Source organism: Lycium barbarum, chromosome 8 (genome assembly GCF_019175385.1).
Source record: "Lycium barbarum isolate Lr01 chromosome 8, ASM1917538v2, whole genome shotgun sequence".
In the NCBI taxonomy this organism is placed as follows: Eukaryota; Viridiplantae; Streptophyta; class Magnoliopsida; order Solanales; family Solanaceae; genus Lycium; species Lycium barbarum.
This window is the reverse complement of record NC_083344.1, coordinates 129229169-129251794: the sequence shown is the minus strand read 5'-3', so window position 1 is coordinate 129251794 and position 22626 is coordinate 129229169. Positions and strand designations below refer to the sequence as shown.

General features: G+C 33.5%; 2 protein-coding genes across 2 annotated transcripts; one reads left to right on the top strand and one right to left on the bottom strand.

Annotated features, from left to right (window-relative positions):
* Positions 1-10975: 10975 nt before the first annotated feature.
* LOC132605479 (VQ motif-containing protein 25-like) lies at positions 10976-12291 on the top strand. Its single transcript, XM_060318617.1, has one exon. It carries the CDS (start codon positions 11018-11020, stop codon positions 11534-11536), a length of 519 nt encoding a protein of 172 aa, XP_060174600.1. The 5' UTR covers positions 10976-11017; the 3' UTR covers positions 11537-12291.
* Positions 12292-14399: 2108 nt separating this feature from the next.
* LOC132607382 (probable plastid-lipid-associated protein 13, chloroplastic) lies at positions 14400-19411 on the bottom strand. The gene is made up of 7 exons (XM_060321321.1): positions 19046-19411; positions 17555-17676; positions 17388-17471; positions 16373-16469; positions 15612-15828; positions 15087-15139; positions 14400-14736 (listed from the first exon to the last, which is right to left on the bottom strand). The coding sequence occupies exons 1-7, from the start codon at positions 19277-19279 to the stop codon at positions 14647-14649; spliced, it is 897 nt and encodes a 298-aa protein (XP_060177304.1). The 5' UTR covers positions 19280-19411; the 3' UTR covers positions 14400-14646.
* Between the last annotated feature and the right edge of the window lie 3215 nt (positions 19412-22626).

Here is a 22626-nt window from a genome sequence, read left to right as displayed (position 1 = left end):
TAGGAACCTCCAAATCTACAACCTCTGTCCTTTTCATGTGAAAAATATTAGAAGTTTAGGACCCATTCAGACAAGAAAAAAGAAAGGTACAAATTCGGAAAAAAAAGAAGAAGAAGAAACAACCTAAAATCAAATGGCTGACAAAGAAAGGCTAAAAATTTAAGTTAAAGACATTAGACTCTAACGTGAGCTTCTGTTAGTAGGTTTACACTTAACATTTAAAGAGTTAAAAGACTTAAACACATGGGCTTTGACGTATTTTTAAAAACATGGGCCTTAAACAATCATGTGAAATACGTAGACCAAAAATCAAATTAATGATTAAAAGGTATAAAATATTTATAATTATCTATGAGAAACTAATATTACACATATAAATAATTATAAAATTTATGTATATAATTTATCGGTTTGGTTCGGTTATTTATTCAGTTATTTTTTATAAGAACCATAATCAAACCAAATATTATCAGTTGTTAAAATTTAAAACCAAATCAAATCAAACCAAATGTCGATTTTTTTATTCGGTTTGGTTTTGGTTTTAACCAAAACCGTGAACAGCCCTACCTGTAGGCAGAAAACTCTGTCTTGCGATTTTTTTTTGACTGAGGCGGGATTCAAACCCCAAACCTCATGATATTAAGTGAAGGAAAAATATTAAAGACCGCCAATTTAATGGGAAAAAATTAAAGACCACCCCAAAAGAAGGGCATTCCCCGAATTGCCCTATAAAAACTTCCCCAAAGGCCCAAATGCTAATATACCTATCTTTATTACGGAGGAGTTAGGAGTCGTCACTTTTCTTAATGTAAAATGATTGATTTATTTTTGAATCACACAAACTCACAGTGAAATTGTCGTTACTTCTTTTTTGAACTGCTTCGATTCGTTTTTATTTTAGTTGAGGATTTATCGGAAACCACCTCTCTACCTCCTAAGATATAAATAGATCTTCCTAAGATATGCATAAGGTCTGCGTACACTCTACTCTCCCCAGACCTCACTTTTAAGATTACACTGGGTATGCTGTTGTTTGTTTGTTGTACAAACTCACAGTGATTCTATGTTATATCAACATTTTTTTTTTTTGAGATTTTAAAATCACTTATTTCAAAAGCATTTAGTTTTTCTTAAACTTTGAGTCAATAGATTCACAAATTAAAACAACAAATTATGTGCAGTGCATCTTCGCTTATATTTATTTAAGAGAAAAAAAAAAAAAAAAAAAAAGGGAAAAGCAAAGAGCGAGTGTTTTTTTTTTTTTTCTCAAATAGAACCAAGTGGCACGTTAGTTTAAAAAGTGTTCAATATTCCAGCTAAGCAGCAATCGTGCACCCTAACGGCCGGTCATGTGTGACACGTCACAAAATGGTCCCCACATAATAAATTTAAAATTTAAAACATTTCATTTTTGCTGGCTCCCCGCTTGGGGAACGTAACTGATTTGCCACGTGGAGACTAACAAACATGCGTGGGCCGGCACACGAGTCTCGCGTTTCGTAATCCATTATGACGATAGGTGAGATTTGGATGGGCCTAAACTGGGCCCAATGTTTGCAACAGTGAAGATACGCTTCTCTCACGTATATTACACGTGCAGATCGGACGGTTATTTTTTCTTTTTTCGCTACGGACGATCTTCACCGTTTATACTGATCTTGCAAGTCTGGTACCTCTACCGTTCAAGTAGTATCCCTTTTTTTCTTCATCCCGTTTCCGGTATCTGCATTAAAACCCGCAGATTCGCGCTGTGTAGGGCTCATTAGGGAGAAACGCTTCTTATCAATGATTTTTTCATATCCAGGGTTGGAAACCGAGAGCTCTGGTTAAGGGAAAGAGCAGCCCTATATCCATTTCTGTGACACATAAAGTTGATAACATATTAAAGTCATTGCTCAATTTATGTAGTTATTGAAAAATAATTAGTTTATCGATCCTTATTACTCACTCCATCCTACTTTATATTCAATTGTTTGATTGGGCACGGTTTAATATATTAATACAATCTTGATATGTTGTTGTTGTAATATGATTTTGTTGTTGTTGTTGGGATTTCACAGGGTATGTTGTTGTTGTAATATGATTTTGATATGTAACGCGAATGTATACAAAGTACAAAAATAATCATGTTAAGCGTGTGATGGTAAGAATTCCACACGCCTTATCATTTTTTTATCTCTTTTAAAAAAGAATGAACATATTTTTTTTTCAAATGAAAATGATAAGATTAAATAATTTTCAAAGAGATAAAGATGTCATTCTTTTTTTTTAAATAAATTAAAGAATGAAAGTCTATCACATATGTTGCTTAAACATATTTCTATAGAATCAAACAAATTTCTCATGACTATATTTTCCTATATATTTAATACTATGTTGCTTAAGCAAATTTCTATATAATCAAACAAATTTCTCATGACTATATTTTCCTTTTTTAATATGTTGCTTAGACGTAAAAGTTTAATTTTGAGCGTGAGAAACCAATATTAATCTTTCAAGAGTTACGGTTGATCAAGGTACATATATTCCTATTTAATTTTAAGGTAGGATAGCTCCAGCCTCTCCGTGTGATTTTTGACACCTTCTGGTTAATTTTAATTTCAGACAACCTATACAGCTTTTGTTTCCCTTCTTCCAGTCACTTTCATTCATTTTGATAGTAATTAATGACTAATGACAAGGAAATCAAGTTGAGTGCAATGATATAGGGAGCAAGCTGGAGTAAAAAGGATTGTCAAACGGCTTTTAATAATTTTTTTACACAGAAAGAATCCGTTCATTTCCGCCATAATAAATCCCAACATCACATAAAGTTCATTCTCAACTTTTCAAAGGAAACAAAATTATCCAGAAAGCATTTTGCGAAAGAATTTGACTGTTTCCAATTAAGTACGGTACTCCGTTCGTTTCAGCCCGACTGGATATCGAGTTTAAGAAAAGAAAAAAAAAACTTTAGACTTTGTGGATTTAAACGCGTCATAACATTATATGGTTAAAGCTTGTTACAATGGATAAATGAAAAATGTAAGTTAAATTATCTACAAATTTAGGAAGTTACAACTCATTTTTGAAACATACTAAAATATGATGCCACATAAAAAATTAGCAAGTGAACAGAAAGATAGCTGGAGATTGTGATTGTAGAATTATTCTGATAGTTCCATCAGTTGGCTAGTCACTACTTTCCAATGCAACCGGCAATATGGAATTTCATTGGATCACAAACTGGCAAACAGTAAAAAGATAGTTTGATTATGTTAGGTTTTGAGCATTTTAATATTGCAAATATCTTTCAAATTTTGTCCAAATTCCTCACATGTTTTGTGCCTTGCCATGTAATTTTATTTTCATTTGGGTAGCCACAAAAGTTGACCATATCTTTCACATTTTTTGTGGAAAAAAATGTGAAGACCATGGTAGCCACCATATGAACATGGTAGCCACCATATGAACATATTTGGTCTTAGTTTCACATTGCTTTGTAGTAAAAAAATGTGACAATGTTTTTCACATTTTTTGTTGAACAAGTTTTTCACATTTTCATCCATTATAAAAGGATGAATTATGATTCACCATTTATACATTCAAGAAAAAATAAGTTCAATCCTTAACTTGTGGGTGTAGAGAGGAAAAGTGAGGAAAGTGAAAAACAAAAGAGTTTATTAGTTGAAGGAAGGTGTTCTTTTGGTGGAGCTTTGGACTCAACATCTTGTCCAGAGTTCGTTGAGTTATACGACGTGTTCGGGCTGTTGTATCCTGGAGGGGACAAGTCAGAAAGATTACTACTGGACCGGTAAATTTGCTGCAGTGGGCTTGAATCTCCTTAAAGAGAGCGAGATATCCGCGCCTCAGCCATAAAAAATTTTATTGCTTCATTGTGATTTTTCAATTGTAATTGTAATTTCACTGCAAGATCACCAACAATTTTAAGGAGATTCAGATGGCTACAATTGAAAAATCGGCGGATGTCAAAGTAGGAGATCTTAACAAGCCATTTCGGTTCAACGGTACTCATTTTAAGAGATGGAAGGGTAAAGTACTTTTCTACTTAAGTCTTCTCAATGTTTCTTATGTGTTAACTGAGAAGAATCCAAATAAAATAGACAACACTTCCATGAATGATGAAGAACTTATTTCTCTTCAAGAAAAAACTGAACAGTACGATGAAGATTCATACAAGTGTCGGTATTATTTACTTAATTGTCTATCAGATAATTTTTATGATTATTATGATAGAACTTACTCTACTGCAAAGAAAATTTGGAAAGCGTTGCAGAGTAAATATGATACCGAGGAGGCTGGAGCGAAAAAATATGCTGCTAGTAGATTTTTTCGTTTCCAAATGGTGGACAACAAATCAGTGGTAGACCAAGCCCAAGATTTTATATTGATCGTTGGAGAGCTCAGGTCAGAGGATATAAAAATTGGAGATAACCTTATTGTTTGTGGCATAATAGATAAACTTCCACCTTCATGGAAGGAATTTCAAAAAACTATGCGCCACAAACAAAAGGAAACCTCTCTTGAGACGTTGATTATGCGAATCCGCATGGAGGAAGAAGCAAGGGGCCAAGATGCACTTTTGCAAATGGAAGAGAGCAACTTACAACCCGTCACAAATAAGGTAAATTTAATTACTTCAAATAATGCTGCTCCTAATGCTAACAAAAATACCTCAATGAAGCCTAAGAAGAAAATATTTAAGAAAAATAACGGTAGACCTCCCAAGAAAAATAATGGTGGTATGAACCAAGCACAAAATCAACAAGCACAAAATAGAGGGCCATGCTTTGTCTGTGGCAAGAGTGGGCATATTGCTCGATTTTGCAAGTTTCGGAAACGTGGTCCTACACCTCAGGCCAACGTTACCAAAGAGCCACTTGTGGCGGTGATAACAGACATAAATATGGTTGAAAATGTTGATGGATGGTGGGCTGATTCTGGTGCAAACCGTCATGTCTGCTATGACAAAGATTGGTTCAAAGTGTATACTCCATTTGAGGAGCCCAAAACCATCATGCTTGGTGATTCTCACACTACTCAAGTGCTTGGAAAGGGAGATGTCGAGTTGAGCTTTACCTCAGGAAGGGTGTTAACTCTAAAAGATGTACTTTTTACTCCTTCCATGAGAAAAAATTTGATGTCTAGTTTTCTTTTTAATAAAGCAGGCTTCAAACAAATTATTGAGTCTAATCAATATGTAATAGTGAAAAAAGGTATTTTTGTGGGAAAGGGGTATGCTTGTGATGGGATGTTCAAGCTGAATGTTGCGATGAATAAAATTACTAATTCTGTTTACATGCTTTCTTCCACTAATTTTTGGCATGCTCGTTTGTGTCATATTAATAATCGTTATGTGGGAATCATGAGTAGTTTAAGATTAATCCCAATGATTAAAAAGGATTTTGAAAAATGTGAGGCTTGTAGTAAAGCCAAAATCACAAAAAGGCCTCATTTCCAAGTTGACAGAAAAACTGAATTATTAGAGTTAATACATACTGATATTTGTGAACTTGGAGGAATTTTAACTCGTGGAGGAAATAGATATTTTATCACTTTTATTGATGACTTTTCTAAGTATACATATGTTTTCTTGATGAAAAATAAAAGTGATGCTTTTGAAAATTTTAAAATTTATCTCCATGAAGTTGAAAATCAGTTTGGTAGAAAAATAAAAAGAATTAGAAGTGATAGAGGTCGTGAATATGAGTCTAACGAATTTAATTCTTTCGTTAGATCATTGGGAATAATTCATGAAACTACTCCACCTTACTCTCCTGCATCTAATGGTGTAGCGGAGAGAAAAAATAGAACTTTGGTTGAGTTGACAAATGCCATGCTTATTGAGTCTAGTGCACCTTTAAATTTTTGGGGTGAAGCTATTTTAACTGCTTGTTATGTGTTGAATCGTGTGGCTCATAAAAAGACTAAATTAACACCATTTGAGTTGTGGAGAGGTCACAAGCCAAATTTGGGATATCTAAGAGTTTGGGGTTGTCTAGCTTATGTAAGGCTAATGGATCCCAAAATAAGTAAATTGGGTAAAAAAGTTACTACTTGTGCTTTTCTTGGTTATGCTTCAAATAGTACAGCTTATAGATTTTTTAGCCTTGAAGATAATATACTAATAGAATCAGGAGATGCTATTTTTCATGAAAACAAATTTCCATTTGATTCTAAAAATAGTGGGGGTCATAGGACTAATGAAAATATTTTGTCACTACCTAGCTCTTCTACTTCTGTTTTGAAAAATAAAGAAAGTGATGATTTTGAATTAAGAAGAAGCAAAAGAGCTAGAGTAGAAAAAGATCTTGGTCCTGATTTTTATGTTTTTAATGTTGGAGATGACCCTCTCAATTTACAAGAAGCTTTATCTTCACATGATGCTATTTTTTGGAAAGAGGCTGTAAATGATGAAATGGAGTCACTTATTTCCAATAAAACTTGGAAGTTAGTTGATTTACCACCGGGTTGTAAAACAATTGGGTGTAAATGGGTCCTTAGAAAAAAGTTAAAACCGGATGACTCTGTTGATAAATATAAGGCTAGACTAGTTGCTAAAGGTTTTAAACAACTAGAAGGCCTAGAATTTTTTGATACTTTTTCTCCGGTAACTAGAATTACATCCATAAGGCTTTTAATTGCTATTGCTGCAATTTTTGATTTGCACATTCACCAAATGGATGTAAAAACTGTTTTTTTAAATGGGGACCTAAATGAGGAAATTTATATGGAACAACCCGAAGGTTTTATTGAAGCAGGCCAAGAGAGCAAAGTGTGTAAACTTACTAAATCCTTATATGGCTTGAAACAGGCACCAAAGCAATGGCATGAGAAATTTGATTCCTGCATGATTGAAAATGGTTTTAAAACAAACGAATGTGATAAGTGCATCTATCATAATTCTTGGAATAATTCACATGTTATTGTTTGCCTCTATGTTGATGATTTATTGATCTTTGGCTCTAACATGAATGTTATTGATGAAACTAAAAATATTCTTAGAAGCCATTTTGACATGAAAGATCTTGGTGAGGCAAATTTAATTCTTGGAATAAAAATTACTAAAACATGTGATGGAATATTCCTTGACCAGTCACATTATGTTGAAAAAATATTGAAAAAATATAACTTTCTTGATTGCAAGCATGTTATAACTCCTTTTGATTCAAGTGTTCACTTGTTTCCTGTTCAAAGTGACAATGATGTGATAAATCAAAAGGAATGTGCTAGCTTAATTGGAAGTTTGAGATATGTGACTGATTGCACTAGGCCTGATATTGCGTATGCAGTTGGAGTACTTAGCAGGTTTACAAGCAAGCCAGGTAGTGAACATTGGCATGCCATAACGAGAGTTATGAAATATTTAGTTGGTACAATAACCTATGCCTTGTTTTATAAAAAAATATCCTGCTGTACTTGAAGGCTTTACTGATGCAGATTGGAACACTTTATCTGGTGATTCCTGTTCTACCACTGGTTATATCTTTACATTGGCAGGTGGTGCTATTTGTTGGAAATCAAAAAAGCAAACTATTATTGCTAACTCTACCATGGAGGCTGAACTAATTGCTTTAGCTTCAGCTACTGAAGAAGCGAATTGGTTAAGAGATTTATTATTTCAAATTCCTTATTTTGAAAAACCAATTCCTCCTATTTTAATTCATTGTGATAGCACCGCTGCAATTGGTAGAGTTCAAAACCGTTATTATAACGGTAAATCCAGATCTATAAGGAGAAAACACAGTACTGTGAGATCATATTTGACAAGTGGTACCATTAATGTTAATTATGTCAAATCTTGTGATAATCTTGCAGATCCACTAACCAAGGCCTTGGCAAGAGAAAAGGTCTGGAGCACATCGAGGGGGATGGGATTGAAGCTCATAAATTCATGAGTCGTATATGAGGAAACCCAACCTGGGGACTAGAGATCCTATAACCAGGTTCAATGGGAAAAACGAATCATATGATGACTTGTTGAGAAAAATGCACTATTTTATTTATTCCCTCCCTATGATGTAAGTGCATTATTCTGTAACAATTTGTGGAGGTTGAGTTTATAAACTCTTAATGAAACTCTGTAGCTCGTATGAGTGGGGTGTTAAGTTACAGAAGCACTCTTGACAGATTTCACCTATGTGAGTGTGGAAGTAGGCCGCTTTCTATGAGAATTGGGCTCGTTCTCAAAAGCACTCATGAAAACCGGGATAGCACAAGGCCGTAATGTGCTGGCTATTAAAGCTCATGTCAACATCTTGATTATTATGTGTAAGCAGTAATTCTTTATTTCCCTAAAGCATTCATAGTTCAAGTCTGAGACCACTACGGCTCTGGAGTAAAGATTATTGTTTTACTAAGTGGAGGTTCAATGCAGAGCACACCTTCATTATGCATATTAATCTACCTTCAGCTGATAAACTCTCTTATGTTAATATTAAAATGAGTGGGGGATTGTTAGGTTTTGAGCATTTTAATATTGCAAATATCTTTCAAATTTTGTCCAAATTCCTCACATGTTTTGTGCCTTGCCATGTAATTTTATTTTCATTTGGGTAGCCACAAAAGTTGACCATATCTTTCACATTTTTTGTGGAAAAAATGTGAAGACCATGGTAGCCACCATATGAACATGGTAGCCACCATATGAACATATTTGGTCTTAGTTTCACATTGCTTTGTAGTAAAAAAATGTGACAATGTTTTTCACATTTTTTGTTGAACAAGTTTTTCACATTTTCATCCATTATAAAAGGATGAATTATGATTCACCATTTATACATTCAAGAAAAAATAAGTTCAATCCTTAACTTGTGGGTGTAGAGAGGAAAAGTGAGGAAAGTGAAAAACAAAAGAGTTTATTAGTTGAAGGAAGGTGTTCTTTTGGTGGAGCTTTGGACTCAACATCTTGTCCAGAGTTCGTTGAGTTATACGACGTGTTCGGGCTGTTGTATCCTGGAGGGGACAAGTCAGAAAGATTACTGCTGGACCGGTAAATTTGCTGCAGTGGGCTTGAATCTCCTTAAAGAGAGCGAGATATCCGCGCCTCAGCCATAAAAAATTTTATTGCTTCATTGTGATTTTTCAATTGTAATTATAATTTCACTGCAAGATCACCAACAGATTATTTTTTATTTTATAGTGAGTCTGGCGAAGCTGAGATTATAATACTTATTACAACTCCCCATTTTTAAGTTATTGTAATTTTAAGGTCATATTAGTATCCTTTTCATTTCCTTAGACGTAACGAATTAAAGTAATTTTAAAATGCAAGTTGGGATGTTAAATTTAGGTTATTGGAAACATGTTGAGCAATCAGCAGTGGTGATTGCAGTGGTGATTTTTGTATCTTGGGGTACTCAATTATAGGGAAGACAGAAATATATATTAATTGTTGTACTAAGATATTTGGAGATTATGTCTGAATCTGAGAAACGGATATATCCTTACAAAGGACCACACTCATAATGCAGGCCATGACCTTTTGTTTTCTTGTTACAGAACTAGGGAAAAATTCATGTTATCTAGTGATTGGAATCACCTACTTATAATGCATTTCCTACAATGTATGCATGTTAAACCAATAACTATAGTTTTTCTTCTATTCGCAAAATATGCCCTCTTTCTGGTGTTTGCCGGGGGTTATAGGCATAGGTAGAAAATCCGGCAAAATTTGAAGTTTATGAGTTTTACAACAATCTCAAGTTGATATGCAATTAATAATAATTGGTTTCACAGTCAAATATTTATAATTTTTCAATACATATAAAGTGTCTAGGTAAAAAATACTCAGTTCATGTAAATCCATAAATTACACTGTAGATTCGCTTATTAAAGAAATAAAATTCTGATACTGCTAAAAAAAAGTTCTTCTGGCCGTACAACAATGTTTTGAAGAATAAGAGATGTATGATCAAAGTCAATTTTCCTAATTTTTGGAGATAAATAAAAGAATTTTAAATGCTCCATGTGCCAAGTGGTGGAAGCCATTTCTTAAGATTTCAACAAGTTGGCCATTATGTATTTGTACTATAATGAGAGAAGAATTCACGTAAATTATCATATTACCATTATACTCCTTTAGTAAATGAAAGGGGTCATTCGTGTAATCCAAACTCCTAAGTAAGGATCGTCTTTGATATACATATTACATATTAGTCTATGATCATGTGGACCACCAAAAGTAGGGGTAGTGTAGTATATATTCTTCCATCATTAATCAGAGATCCCAGATTTAATTATTGTGTATGAGGTCTCTTAACTTATAGTTATCTCTAAGTGAGACTTTCCGGCGTGAATCCATATTAATCAGTCCTAAAGAATATTGAACACCGGGTGCGAAAATGAAAAAAATAGTATAATCATGTGGATCCCAAATTTTGTGGTGGAGGTATAAACAGGGGCGGAGCTTGGTAGTCGGGGGTGCGGCTGAACTCAGTAACTTTGGTCTAAACCCTGTATTTGTGTTGAAAAATTCATTGAATATTATATAAATTGTTAATTTAGAACCCTGTAACTAAAACGAATTAAAATCCCGAACCCACAAGCTTCAAATCCTGGCTCTGTCTCTGGATATAAATACTCATTCATCCTTAACCAAAAGTCTCGAATTCGTTCAGGCCCTGAGTATGAAATCGATTTTAGTAAGGAGCGCTTTATTACAGCAAAGTGAGATTTTCCGATATGAATCTGAACTAGTCGAGCCCGAAACATATACTAGGATATGGGATGAAAAAACAAAAAAAAAATCATTGGGGGACCATTGAGTTCTATTCTTTATTGACTCTCTCCCCCTTTGTACTATGTCAGAAAAGGGTTCATCCAAACCTTGCCTCAAAAGTACAGCTTGTTTTTCTTTTTAAACTTTCTCTCTTGTCCAATTATTTAAATAAGACCATTTAATTTGCTTCTTCTCCTATATATATATATAAAACCTCACTTCCTTGTATTTCAATCATATTCAATATCTCATTATTTCTCTTCTTTTTCCCTTCACCTCTACAGAATTGCATTGAAAATGATGTACAACATAGAAGCTGGTGGAGCAATAACACAAAAACAAAACTATATTTCAACAACAAGTCCATCAACACCTCTAAGGATGAACAAGAATTCACAAAATATATCCAAATTGAAGCCAAAAATTCGCATTATTCACATATTTGCACCTGAGATAATCAAGACCGACGTGGCGAATTTTCGAGAACTTGTTCAAAGACTCACTGGGAAGCCATCAGAAAAGAAGAACAACCATATCAAGAAAAGATCAAGAATTAGTACTAAGAAGTTAGTTCCCAACAAATTGGAGCTAATTAGGAGTGGATATTGTAATTATCCTTCAGAGTTGATGAGAGAAAATATTAAAGGAGAAGAAGAAGATATATGGAGAAATGCAAATTATGGGGAAGGGTTTTTGGGTGGTTTTCAAGAATTTGATGGTTTCATGCAAGATTTTAATCAACTTCCATTACTCCCTAATTTGGATGTTACTACTACTGCTCATTTGGATGCTTATGGAGAAACCCCACTAGCTTGATTAACTAGATAATTAGCTTGAGAGATGGATTTAATTTATTTGTATTAGTCTAATCATGAGTAGTATTTGTTTAATTTTCTACCTCTTTGTTCTATTGGGGTTTTTGGAGCTTAACTTAATTGATGGTCTTTATTAAGCCAATTCTTGATCATTCCCTTCTCTCGTTGTGGCTAATTAAGTATCAATCTTCAGTTGTGTTAAGTTTAAGAGCTTTGTTGTATACTCACTGCCTTTCAGTTATGTGGCGCACTTTCCCATTTAGTTCATTTCAAAAATTAAATTTGAAAACAATTAATTTGATACTTCTCATTTTTTCCTTAATGAGAAACTTTTATAGCCACACGAATATGACATATTTAGGCTACAAATTTCAAAGGCCTCATAGCCACACAAATCCTGTAATATGTTTTAGATCACAAATCGTTGAGAATCCTCTTTTTTTTTTTTTTTTTTTTTGTATGGATCCAAATTATATCACATGAGTTGAAACGGGGAGAGTGTATACGAGAATCATGGACTTTATTTAGCTAGGAGCAGTCTTGATTTTAATTCTTGTGTTGAGAAAATGCTCTTAGTTACCCTTTGTGCTCCATTTGGATGCTTTTACGTGCTACTGGATATTTGTTTTTAAATTCTCTTTCTTTTTGTTTTGTCTGTTCCTTCACTCAATCACTAGGTTTTTTGTTTCTTCCTCTGTGGACCTTTTTGAAGTATATAATGTCTGATCTTACCTTAACAAGAATTTGCAACGCAAACCAACCAAACAAACGTTAGAAAAAGATATTACTTTTATGATAAGTTGAAATATTTCTTTTCATAAATAATGTTCTATCCATTTCATTTTATGTCTCTAAATTTAACTAGACACAAAGTTTAAAAATGTAACTTTTGTACCTTCTTGTCTTACACATTTATGTATATCATGCCAAAAATACCATTTACGTCTTGTCTTATTATAAGCAATGTCTCGTCCCTTTAAATGAGTGTCATACGGGTAACTCAAGAATATTAAAATTTAAAACTTACTAAATATAATAATATGACATGCTTTTTCAAAAATAAATAAAAATTCTTAATACGTTTTAAAATAAAATTCTTATATCTAGATGATTACTTTTTAATTTGATAAACATGGATACGACGGAGGAGAGCATATATACGCCATACCTCACTGTGTATATGCATGGAAAAGCAACGTGACTTAGACTCTTAGAGAGTTGATTTCACGAATATCACTAAATTTTGTAAATTACTTAAAACTACAAAGTTACAAAATTATATTTTCATATCATATTAATTAATAGCGGTTATTTACAGCATTTGACTGATGTTACTAATGATTTATGTTGTGGTAGCTCGATCTATATATGCATGAATTTTGCAACATTATGGACCTTTCGATAGACTATATAGCAGGTGTTTTTCATGCAGTCTAGCTGTAGCGGAAAACAGACTTAATGGGCAAGAGAGTTACAAGTGAAAACAATTAGCTGGAGTGAAAAGGATATGATGGCCGATTGATGTCCGGCACAAGTACGTATGTACGGACAACAAAACTCAAAATTCAACCAGCATAAATTTTAAGAGTCCACTTTCAACTTTTCAAATGAAACAAAATTTGCTGAAGGGAGTGACTGTTTCCAAGTTAGAATTGAATTAATAAGTGAACAGCTAACAAGATAGTTGGAGATTATGATTGTTCCGATTCTGATAGCTCTATCAATTATCACTTAATAATGATTAACAATCACAATGCAAACGGCAATGGGATTTCATCCAACACTTTGATTGCAAACTGACAAACAAATAAAAACAAAAGAAAGAATCGATTGAGTTTCTTTTTTGTTTACGACTCTGATGAAAGCTGAGATTATAATACATAGTATAGCTGCACTATGTTAAGTAATTGGAATTCTAATGCCCTGTTAGCAGTTTCCAAAAGTACGTACGTATGTTATACTATCAAGGTACTTTTAATTGTTTATTTATAGCAAGTTGGATTAGGAGTAATATATATGTTATTGAAATTTGGAGGAATTTGAGACTTCTCGCTTCTATGCAATCACTATCTCACTAGCTGCAAGCCTGCAACTTTTATACCACTGTCTAATAAGAATTTGATTACTGGGTGTTGTTTGTTTTCCAAACATTAGCTTAGTTTATATTATCCAAGCAAATGAAGTGTTAAGCTGGGTTTGATGATCAAGCTGGCTAATATGATGTATACTAATCCAGTGAAGGATTAAAATTAATTTCGACATTAATATCATTAGGTTAGATTCTAACAAATGGCTGTGCCATTCTTGTATTTATAAGTGAGGATCTCTCTCGATATGCCTACCATAATTAACATATATATGACATTAATTGGAGGACCAGAGTCATTTCTTTATTAAATCAACAAGTTTAAGATTTCTTCTCTATTTGGAGTGACATGCTAACATAATTCACAAGAACTTATAAATCCTAGTCCCCTATCAGAACATTCAAACTAGCTTCTAAAAATTCGAATTTCTTGGTAAATCACAGAAGGGTAATCACCTCAATTGACAACAATAAGTGTGAATGCAGACACCAGAGAAACAAGCATACAAACGTAAGACCATGATAATATAATACCAACTCTCGTAATATCATTCTATTTGTTATAAATATCAACCGCCCCTTCCACGTCAAGATGACTCCAATCAAAAGATGAGTGCAAATATTTAGCAGCGAATTATAACTTATATATACTGGTAGTGTAAAGTTTTTTACACTAGCCATGTAATTCAATCTATCACTGCATGTCACCAAACTTATCTTCAAGGTTTCTAGTTACGCTCATCATGGATTTACTTTCATTTACCCTTTAGATGACCGATACTGTAAAACTTTCTTTGCACTGCCAATTATACAAGTTAAAACTTTTTTTACAATTCCTTTATAGACGGATGACCTCCTGTCCGATGCTCATCATTGTGAGAATCTATACAACACTTGGTGGAAAAAAAAGAAGATAGGTAGGATGATGATACTGATGTATAACGTCGTGTAGATGCTAAATACAGCTATGAAGTGATGAAAGAAATGACTAGGTTCTTTCAAAGAAATTGAGCTCCTCATTTCTCTCAGCTCTCGTAATCAGATATTGGTTCTGGATCAAGGGCCGCATCCAACCTTGTTAGAACCTCGGGTTCTCCTGCGGTGTTCCTTACTATCTATTTTCAAACATGAAACAACCAACATCAGAAATTAATATTAGCTCTTTGGATCAATGCATTAGCGAAAGAATTTACATGAAGTAATATCTTATTCACACGTACTGCAGATTCATAAGCAATAACATTCAACTGCATAAATCCATTCAAGTATTCCTTATATCTTGTCAGTTTTACATTATAGAAGTACTCAGTTATCAATCTAGTGAATGAGCTATGAGTTAATAATTTTGCAAGACCGATGATTGGGGCTCTGTTTTGGCATTTATGAAAGGAATTGCCGCATTGTCCACTAATGGGAGTATTTCTATCTGATAAGCAACAAATAGAACTAATAAAAAAGGACTTACCACGATCTCTTCATCAAGGTAAGAAATCATAATAAGTCTTTGAAACGCCTCGCCTGTAAAAAATAACAACTACTATTAAAAACGACTAAGATAGTAGCCCAAATATAAATTTAGGAAATGTTAAGTGTGTCGGATCATTAAGATGCCAAGATAGAGTTTGCCGAGTAGTTGAAAAGGACTGAACAACCAGGAAGAGAGATCTGACTAAAGGCAAGTATATTGGTTTGCACTTCAATGCAGAACAATAAAGTAAACAACTCAAGCTGCCGTTAACAAGTGAATGAAGAACTCAAAATTCCAGACAAAAATGGGACAGACTCAGCGAGATGAAGTGGTAATGTTCAGAAGACAAATCACCCTTATACCTTCATTTTTTTTTAAAAGCATCACTTTATATGCTCATAGGCCTAAATATGCTTGTGATGTGAATTGTGCATTATTACTCATATTTAGCTCTCTTATCAAGATATACTAACTTAGTCTGAATGGCTTAGAAGTTGTCCTAAAGAGATATTAAATGCTTACCGAGAGGAATTTTCAACCCACGGGACACAGTGTCTCTGATGGGAACAGGAAGTAGCTGGAGAGTATTAACAGCCTGATCCAAAGCACCCTTTAGTTGCTCAGGCACGGTATCCTCTTTTACCTTCGGAGTTTCAAATATCCCTTCAACATATTCCTCTTTCATTCGAAGAGGACCCTCAACAGAAAACTTGCTGGAGAGAACAAATTTATTTTCGATCTGCATTCCACCATCATTATATTTATTTCTGCTAAAATTCATGAACAGGATATATTCAACTATTTATTTTCATGATGACCAGAACTAATAAACTGTATGACACAGCACCTTGAGGCCTTGACTAGGTTGATTCAAGCTGGACTGACTTGCTTAGGCCATTCAGGGTTAACTAATTCTTCTTAATTTTGTACGAGGACCAGGCTTTGACTGTCAGGCTAACTGAGAATTAGCATTTTGGTTCACCCCACTTGTGGGATTACACTGGGTATGCTGTTGTTGTTCAGAATCAGTGTGAACCAAGGCAAACTCAACCCTAATTAAATTTGCTGAATTAGAAATCTGCATTTTAGTTGAGGCAGAATAGTTAGGTGATTTCTTCCCATCTTCCTAATCCAGTTCTAGCACTGCATTGACTAAGAAAGTATAAACAAACTCTGTTGGTATTCTTTTCCTTCCACCTTCCAATTAGTAAAAAGATTTTTTTCTTTCTATTTGACCATAGTATATGTTCTGCATATGAAATGTATTCACATAGACGAATTACCGAATTCAGTAATTTCACATGAGCAATAGCAGTCCCATATCCATTTCTGATTAGCAGATCTATTTTTGATAAATTTGCCAATGTTGGAGGAATTCTTCTGCAAAATCAAAATATTTGTACATTAGCAGCTATTTAAATCACACTGAACTTGCACAAAATCCAAGATCAGCTTTCACATTTTAGATGTAGAGCTAGACGTATCTGGGCTAAACCCACAAACCACACAAGTAATTAGATATGTCAATACAGTAGGGACCTGTTCTGCGTGGAGAAATGCGTGGCCACGATGGGACAACGCTTTCTAGGGATTAGGCAGAGGGAGATGAAGAGAAAAAAGGACTTAGACATACGTATATAACACAGGCGAGCTAAGTATCCAGTATATATGTGCAGTATTTTACTATTCTTTTTTGTACCTTAAACTATTTCATGCGAAGTACCTACATCCATGTCACGCTCTTCAATACAAGTATGTCGGGAGGATGAACTATGAAATCTAATTGGTAGGCCAATAGATTAGTTTTCATGGCGCATGCGGCACAAGAGGGGCTGGGAACAGTGTAGGTTAAGTTCTTCTTCTTCTTCTTTTTTTTTTTTTGGAAGATCTCCTTTAAATTGTTATTCCTCACTGAAAAGTCTCTGTATTACTCCAGCAAATATCCAACATGTTTAAGCAAACTTGGTACTTCAGAAGAAGGGTAAACTGAAACAAAATATAAGTAGCTTCTGCATTAATATAGCCATATAGGTACATGTTTTTCATTTTTTATACAATCCGTGGTTTTCAATTTCTAGATGCCCCCTCTATCTTTCTCCATTTAACTACCAGAGTTGATTCACTTGCCAAGTTTCGAACTTGTGTTGTGCGCCTACAACACATCTGCGTTGTAATTAATTTAAGGTTGAACCAAAGTCCATCGTGCAATATGGGTACATATTTTACTTGTCTAGTCAGAATGATACTTAATATAACCGGATGTAATCCACCAAAAGGATAAAGAAAAGGAATACTTGCCCAAATATAAGTCTGGTAGCCAAGAACACCGGGCTTGCAGTTCCAAACCACTCAAAATTCCATAGACCTTCCAAATAGGGAGACCTGGATAGCTGAAAAACACAAGTAAATAACTTATCAAGAAGCTTGAACAATGAAAATGCTCAGTCAGATTTTAAACAACTTACGTTGTGGGTCTAGGTGTCGGATTAAGTCTCTCAAGGGCAATGATCCGCTCGTTCACATCAATGCGCTGTACATCTGTTGTCTTCCCAGTGACCACTGCCTCAAAACCTCCAGCATCTTTCAACTATTGTAGAATGAACAACATACACAAGTGCTTAAGGGACTAATACCAATTACTCCCTATATAAGAATAATACTGATACTACTAGGTGAGTCAAACCATTTTCTCTTTCTCTCTCTCTTTTTTTTTGGTCCAAAAACCATTTTCTCAAGTATTTTCCAATTAGCATTAATTACAAAGTTGTGGCATAGTTTGACTAGACACAAGAGTTGAGGTAGAACTAGAGACTTTTGACACATAGAATAGATATGAATATGAATAAAATATCAAAGCGCACTTGTACCAAATAATTAGGAGTATTAAAGTAAACTAGTTTATAAATATAGGAAGGTGTCCCGGTAAAAGCTTACTCGCACAAGATGTTTCCACCAAATCAATGGTTGCATGACACGTGTTTGAATATACAACTATCACTTAATCATGGTTAATTAATGTATATATTCACTCCATTAAATCACTTAACTAAAGTTAAGTCGATTTGGTGTAAATACCCAGTGCGGGTAAGCATTTACCAAAGTGTCCCTTTGTAGACATCTGATAAAATATAAATATAGAAAGGTGTCAATAAAGGAACTGCGCTAAATAAATTCTTATTACCAAAAATTGTGAAATCAGGCCTAAAATTAGCTTACTTTCACTCAACAACCATCAAATTTTGTAAAATTGTGGAATCAGGCCTAAAATTAGCTTACTTTCACTCAACAACCATCAAATTTTAGTTCTTCTACGTTTCTTTAGCTAAATAGGAAAAAGATTGAACCTTTGACCCCTGTTTGGATGTTTGTTTCCCGTGGTTCATTATTGTATTGTTTACTATGAAACTATGTTTGTTTCCATTGTTCTTAAAATTATGCTGTATGGTGTTGTAAATCCGTTATAAATTCGTGGTTATATAACCATGAAAATCAGAGCCAGGATTTCCGCCGAGGGAATTCAAAATATCAAAATATAAAAAAGTAAACCTACGAAGAAGCCTAAGGAGGTTCAACACCTACTATATATACATGAAAAATAATTTTAACCTTGTAAAAACAACATTTTTTTCCGCCAAGGGGTGTGGCTCCGCCACTGATGAAAACCCCCCACTTTTGTAACCAAGGATTTGATGGATTTGCGTGGTTATGTATTTCATTTACCCATTATACCCCACCCCCACCCTACCAACATACAATATTCATTAATACAGCACAATATAATACATTACGATACTATACAATACAATACAATATGATACTGTACATTATGAAACCATGGGGTAACGATCATGCAAACAGAGTGTTAAAAATCACAAACATACTTTTTAGGTAGATGAAAGAAACAATCCAACAACAAAAGGGAAACCGAAAATTTGATGAAAGAATGAAAGACTCACAGCAAGAAGCAGAGATTCTTTAGCAGAAAGTCTTTCCATTTCTTTAGCAAAAGGGGAATAACAATAAGCCGTCTGCTCAACCATAGCTCTGCAAACTTTCAATTTCTTCCGGCCATTTCTGTAATTTTCTGGGGAAACTGTTACAGAAAGTAAAGAAGGGAGTGGGAACGACGACGTATAGAGTGGATGCCGGGATAAAGACGGTAATGCTAAGTTTTGAATTAACATCGCCATTGAAAAAGGACTAAAACACAGTGAATTTTCTAGAAAATCTCTTCTATTTTTTAACTGAAATTCTTCATTAATCTATCTCCCTCACCCGCCTCTTATTTTTTCTGGTAGGTTTTTTTTTTTTTTTTTTTTTTTTTTTTGTGACTGGTCTTTTTTTAACTAACAACAGGTGCAAATATCCAATTCACATGCAAAGGTTGTACACAAAATAAATAAATTAAGCGAGAGTTTCAACTATGACTATTGAAGAAAATTAAACGAAATTTCATCCAAATTGATGTGAAAATGAACATGTATGTTTAACTTAGGTTTAGTTTGGTTTTCAATATGCCAAAAAACATCAATATTTTTGCTTGGTATTTAACAAAGTATTTAAGTTATATACATTCACAAAAGATGTAGAGAAATTTTAGGTCAAATTAATATGTTATAACACACTTTTATTTTTCATATTGTCATATCAAATTTGCTATAAGAATTTCCTTATGATTATAAGTGGACTCTAGGGATCTAATAGCTCAGGGCTATCTAAACTCTCACCTATGTCCCCATATTGTATCTCATTTTTCCTTCCCTACCCCTATTCCTATGTAATTAAAAAAAAAAAAAAAGGGCAAACAACACGTTTAGCCGTGCGGAGCTCTCGAGTTTCTCAGGTTGACCACATTTTTTCTTTTACAGGAAAGTAGCGAGAAAATGATCAAAATGGTCCTTAATGTATGAGGGTTGGATTGTTTTGGTCCTTGATATATTTCACTTGATTGAAATAGTCCTTGATGTTTCGAGAAAATGATCAAAATGGTCCTTAATGTATGAGGGTTGGATTGTTTTGGTCCTTGATATATTCACTTGATTGAAATAGTCCTTGATGTATGCAAAATGTGGATAGTTTTGGTCCTAAATCCTAAATATAATGTCGTAACATTATTCAAATGTTTGACACAAAAAATTCATCAAATGTAAGTGAAAAATAAATAACATGCAATGTGAAAGCAAATAACTTAAAATTGAAAATATAACCTAAATTCAAAATCCAAAAGAAAAAATTCAACATAATACTCATATGTCAAATTCTAACATTACATAAGTAAGTTTCAACGTAACTTAAGTAAATAATTCAAAAGAAAGGAAAAATATAAGTTTATAACCCCATTCACAATGAAATTCTACTTTAATAACGTCACCCGTTATATGTCAAGTTTGTTAATAACTCATTCTTTTCAATATTAAGAGGTGTAGTTTCAAATATTAGAATAATAACACGGTTATGCTAAATGAATAAAATAAAAAAATACGAGCAATTACATGGAATCACAAGAAGTAAAGGTTGGGAATGAAAAGAAAGAAAATGAAAAATAAATAATATAAAAAGAATAATACATTTTAAAAATAAAAATAATAAAAAAGTAAAAATTAAAAAATTAAAATTTTTTCACTTACATTTGATGGATTTTTTGTGTCAAACATTTGAATAATGTTACGACATTATATTTAGGATTTAGGACCAAAACCATCCACATTTTGCATACATCAAGGACTATTTCAATCAAGTGAATATATTAAGGACCAAAACAATTGAACCCTCATACATTAAGGACCATTTTGATCATTTTCTCGAAACATCAAGGACTATTTCAATCAAGTGAAATATATCAAGGACCAAAACAATCCAACCCTCATACATTAAGGACCAAAAATAAAATAAAGCTCCTACTAAAATCCAACAACGCCAATTAAAGCTCCAAAAGATCTTCCATTTATCTCCCTATCTTTCTACTCAGATCTGAAATGGAAGACGCAACAACAATCTCACCGGAAATACCCGGGTTAGTCGGAAATTTTTTACTTCGCCAATTCCCTATTTCTTAACCTACTTTACCATCGACAGATTTGAAAGGAAGAAGCAACAACAATCTCGCCGGAAAAACCTTAGCCGATCGGAAAAGCTTCACTCAGGCGATCTCTTTTTTCTTTGCTCTTGAAGGTTTTTCACGAATGTTTATACATACATACTTCAAATATACACATTATACAATTTTATACATTGAGCATACAATGTATATTCAATGTATTTTCAGTGTATAATCACAGATTATACACAAATTATACATTGGATATAGATTATGCACAAATTATACACTCATTATCATTGTGTATATAGGGCCCGTTTGGACCTGGTTCGAAATCATATTTGGACGTTCAATTTGAATATTTTAAGGAGTATTTTCTCTTATAGACATAAAAATTCCACAAGTTGGGAAAACTATCAAAACACTCTCAATTCTTATATAATCTTACCAAATGAGCAAGTCATATTTCATAACAAAATTAATACGCTAATTCATAACAACCGGCTCAAAAGTAATACTAGAATATCTTTCTAAAAATACAACATCAATTGATCAAATTTTAGTTCAATAAATAAAATTAAAGTATGGGTTTTTTTTTTTACAAAATTAAAAGGTTAGTAGACATAAATAAAATTTGATGGAAGTTAATGTGATTTGTAAATGATTGATGGGGGTAATTGTTAAAAATATCTATCTATTTATGAGTCTTTTTTTATAAAATATAAATTTATGGGTTAAATTTTATATTTAAAAAATTTGAAACCATGCGTTTTGAATGATTTAGGGTTTGAAACCTTATGTAAAAACGCATGTCGAAACGCTCGTTTGAAACCAAACCATGATTTCAAAATTCATGGCCAAACGCCTACTAAGTGTACAATGCATGCCTGAAGAGAGGATGGACTTTGGCTCTTTGCGGTGATGGGGACGGCGGTGAGAGCTGATGAAAAAGGAGGTAGATGTTTTTACAAATTTGAAGTGAAATACTGAATCTGTTAGTACATCAAAAGATGTAGGCTTAGGTACTTCAAAAGTTATTTCCTAAAATGCAGGCCTAGTCAATGAACCATTGTGTATTGCGATTAACCGGCTAAAAAATAAAAGAAACATTACCCAGCAGTTAAAACGGGTGGTAAAAAAAAGAACGGAAAAAGGCTGTGTACTATCGGAAAAGGGTTAAATATTCTCTTCGTTATATTTTGGGGCTAAATATATCCCTACCGTTATACTTTCAATGCAAATACACCCTTCATTTTAACAGAGAGACACATATCATCGTCATATTGGTCCATCTTAATTATCTCCTAATTAATAAAATCTAACCTATAATTAATATCTAACCCATACTCCATATCCAATTAAAAGAACTATATCCATTTCTGAAAATTAAGCCAAGCTTCATCAGTGGAAGCTGCCAATACTCACTGACCATCCGTGGCAATTGCCAATAGTCGGAGCTAGTTACAGTTTCTCAATTCATCTGCCATATTCCTTTATGCT

Coding starts and splice junctions, on each gene's coding strand:
- LOC132605479 (XM_060318617.1), top strand. CDS start 11,018: ATGATGTACAACATAGAAGCTGGTGGAGCAATAACACAAAAACAAAAC.
- LOC132607382 (XM_060321321.1), bottom strand. CDS start 19,279: ATGGCGATGTTAATTCAAAACTTAGCATTACCGTCTTTATCCCGGCAT. Junction 17,472..17,554: donor CCGACACCTAGACCCACAAC/GTAAGTTGTTTA, acceptor TCAGCTATCCAG/GTCTCCCTATTTGGAAGGTC. Junction 15,140..15,611: donor TGGGTTGAAAATTCCTCTCG/GTAAGCATTTAA, acceptor TATTTTTTACAG/GCGAGGCGTTTCAAAGACTT.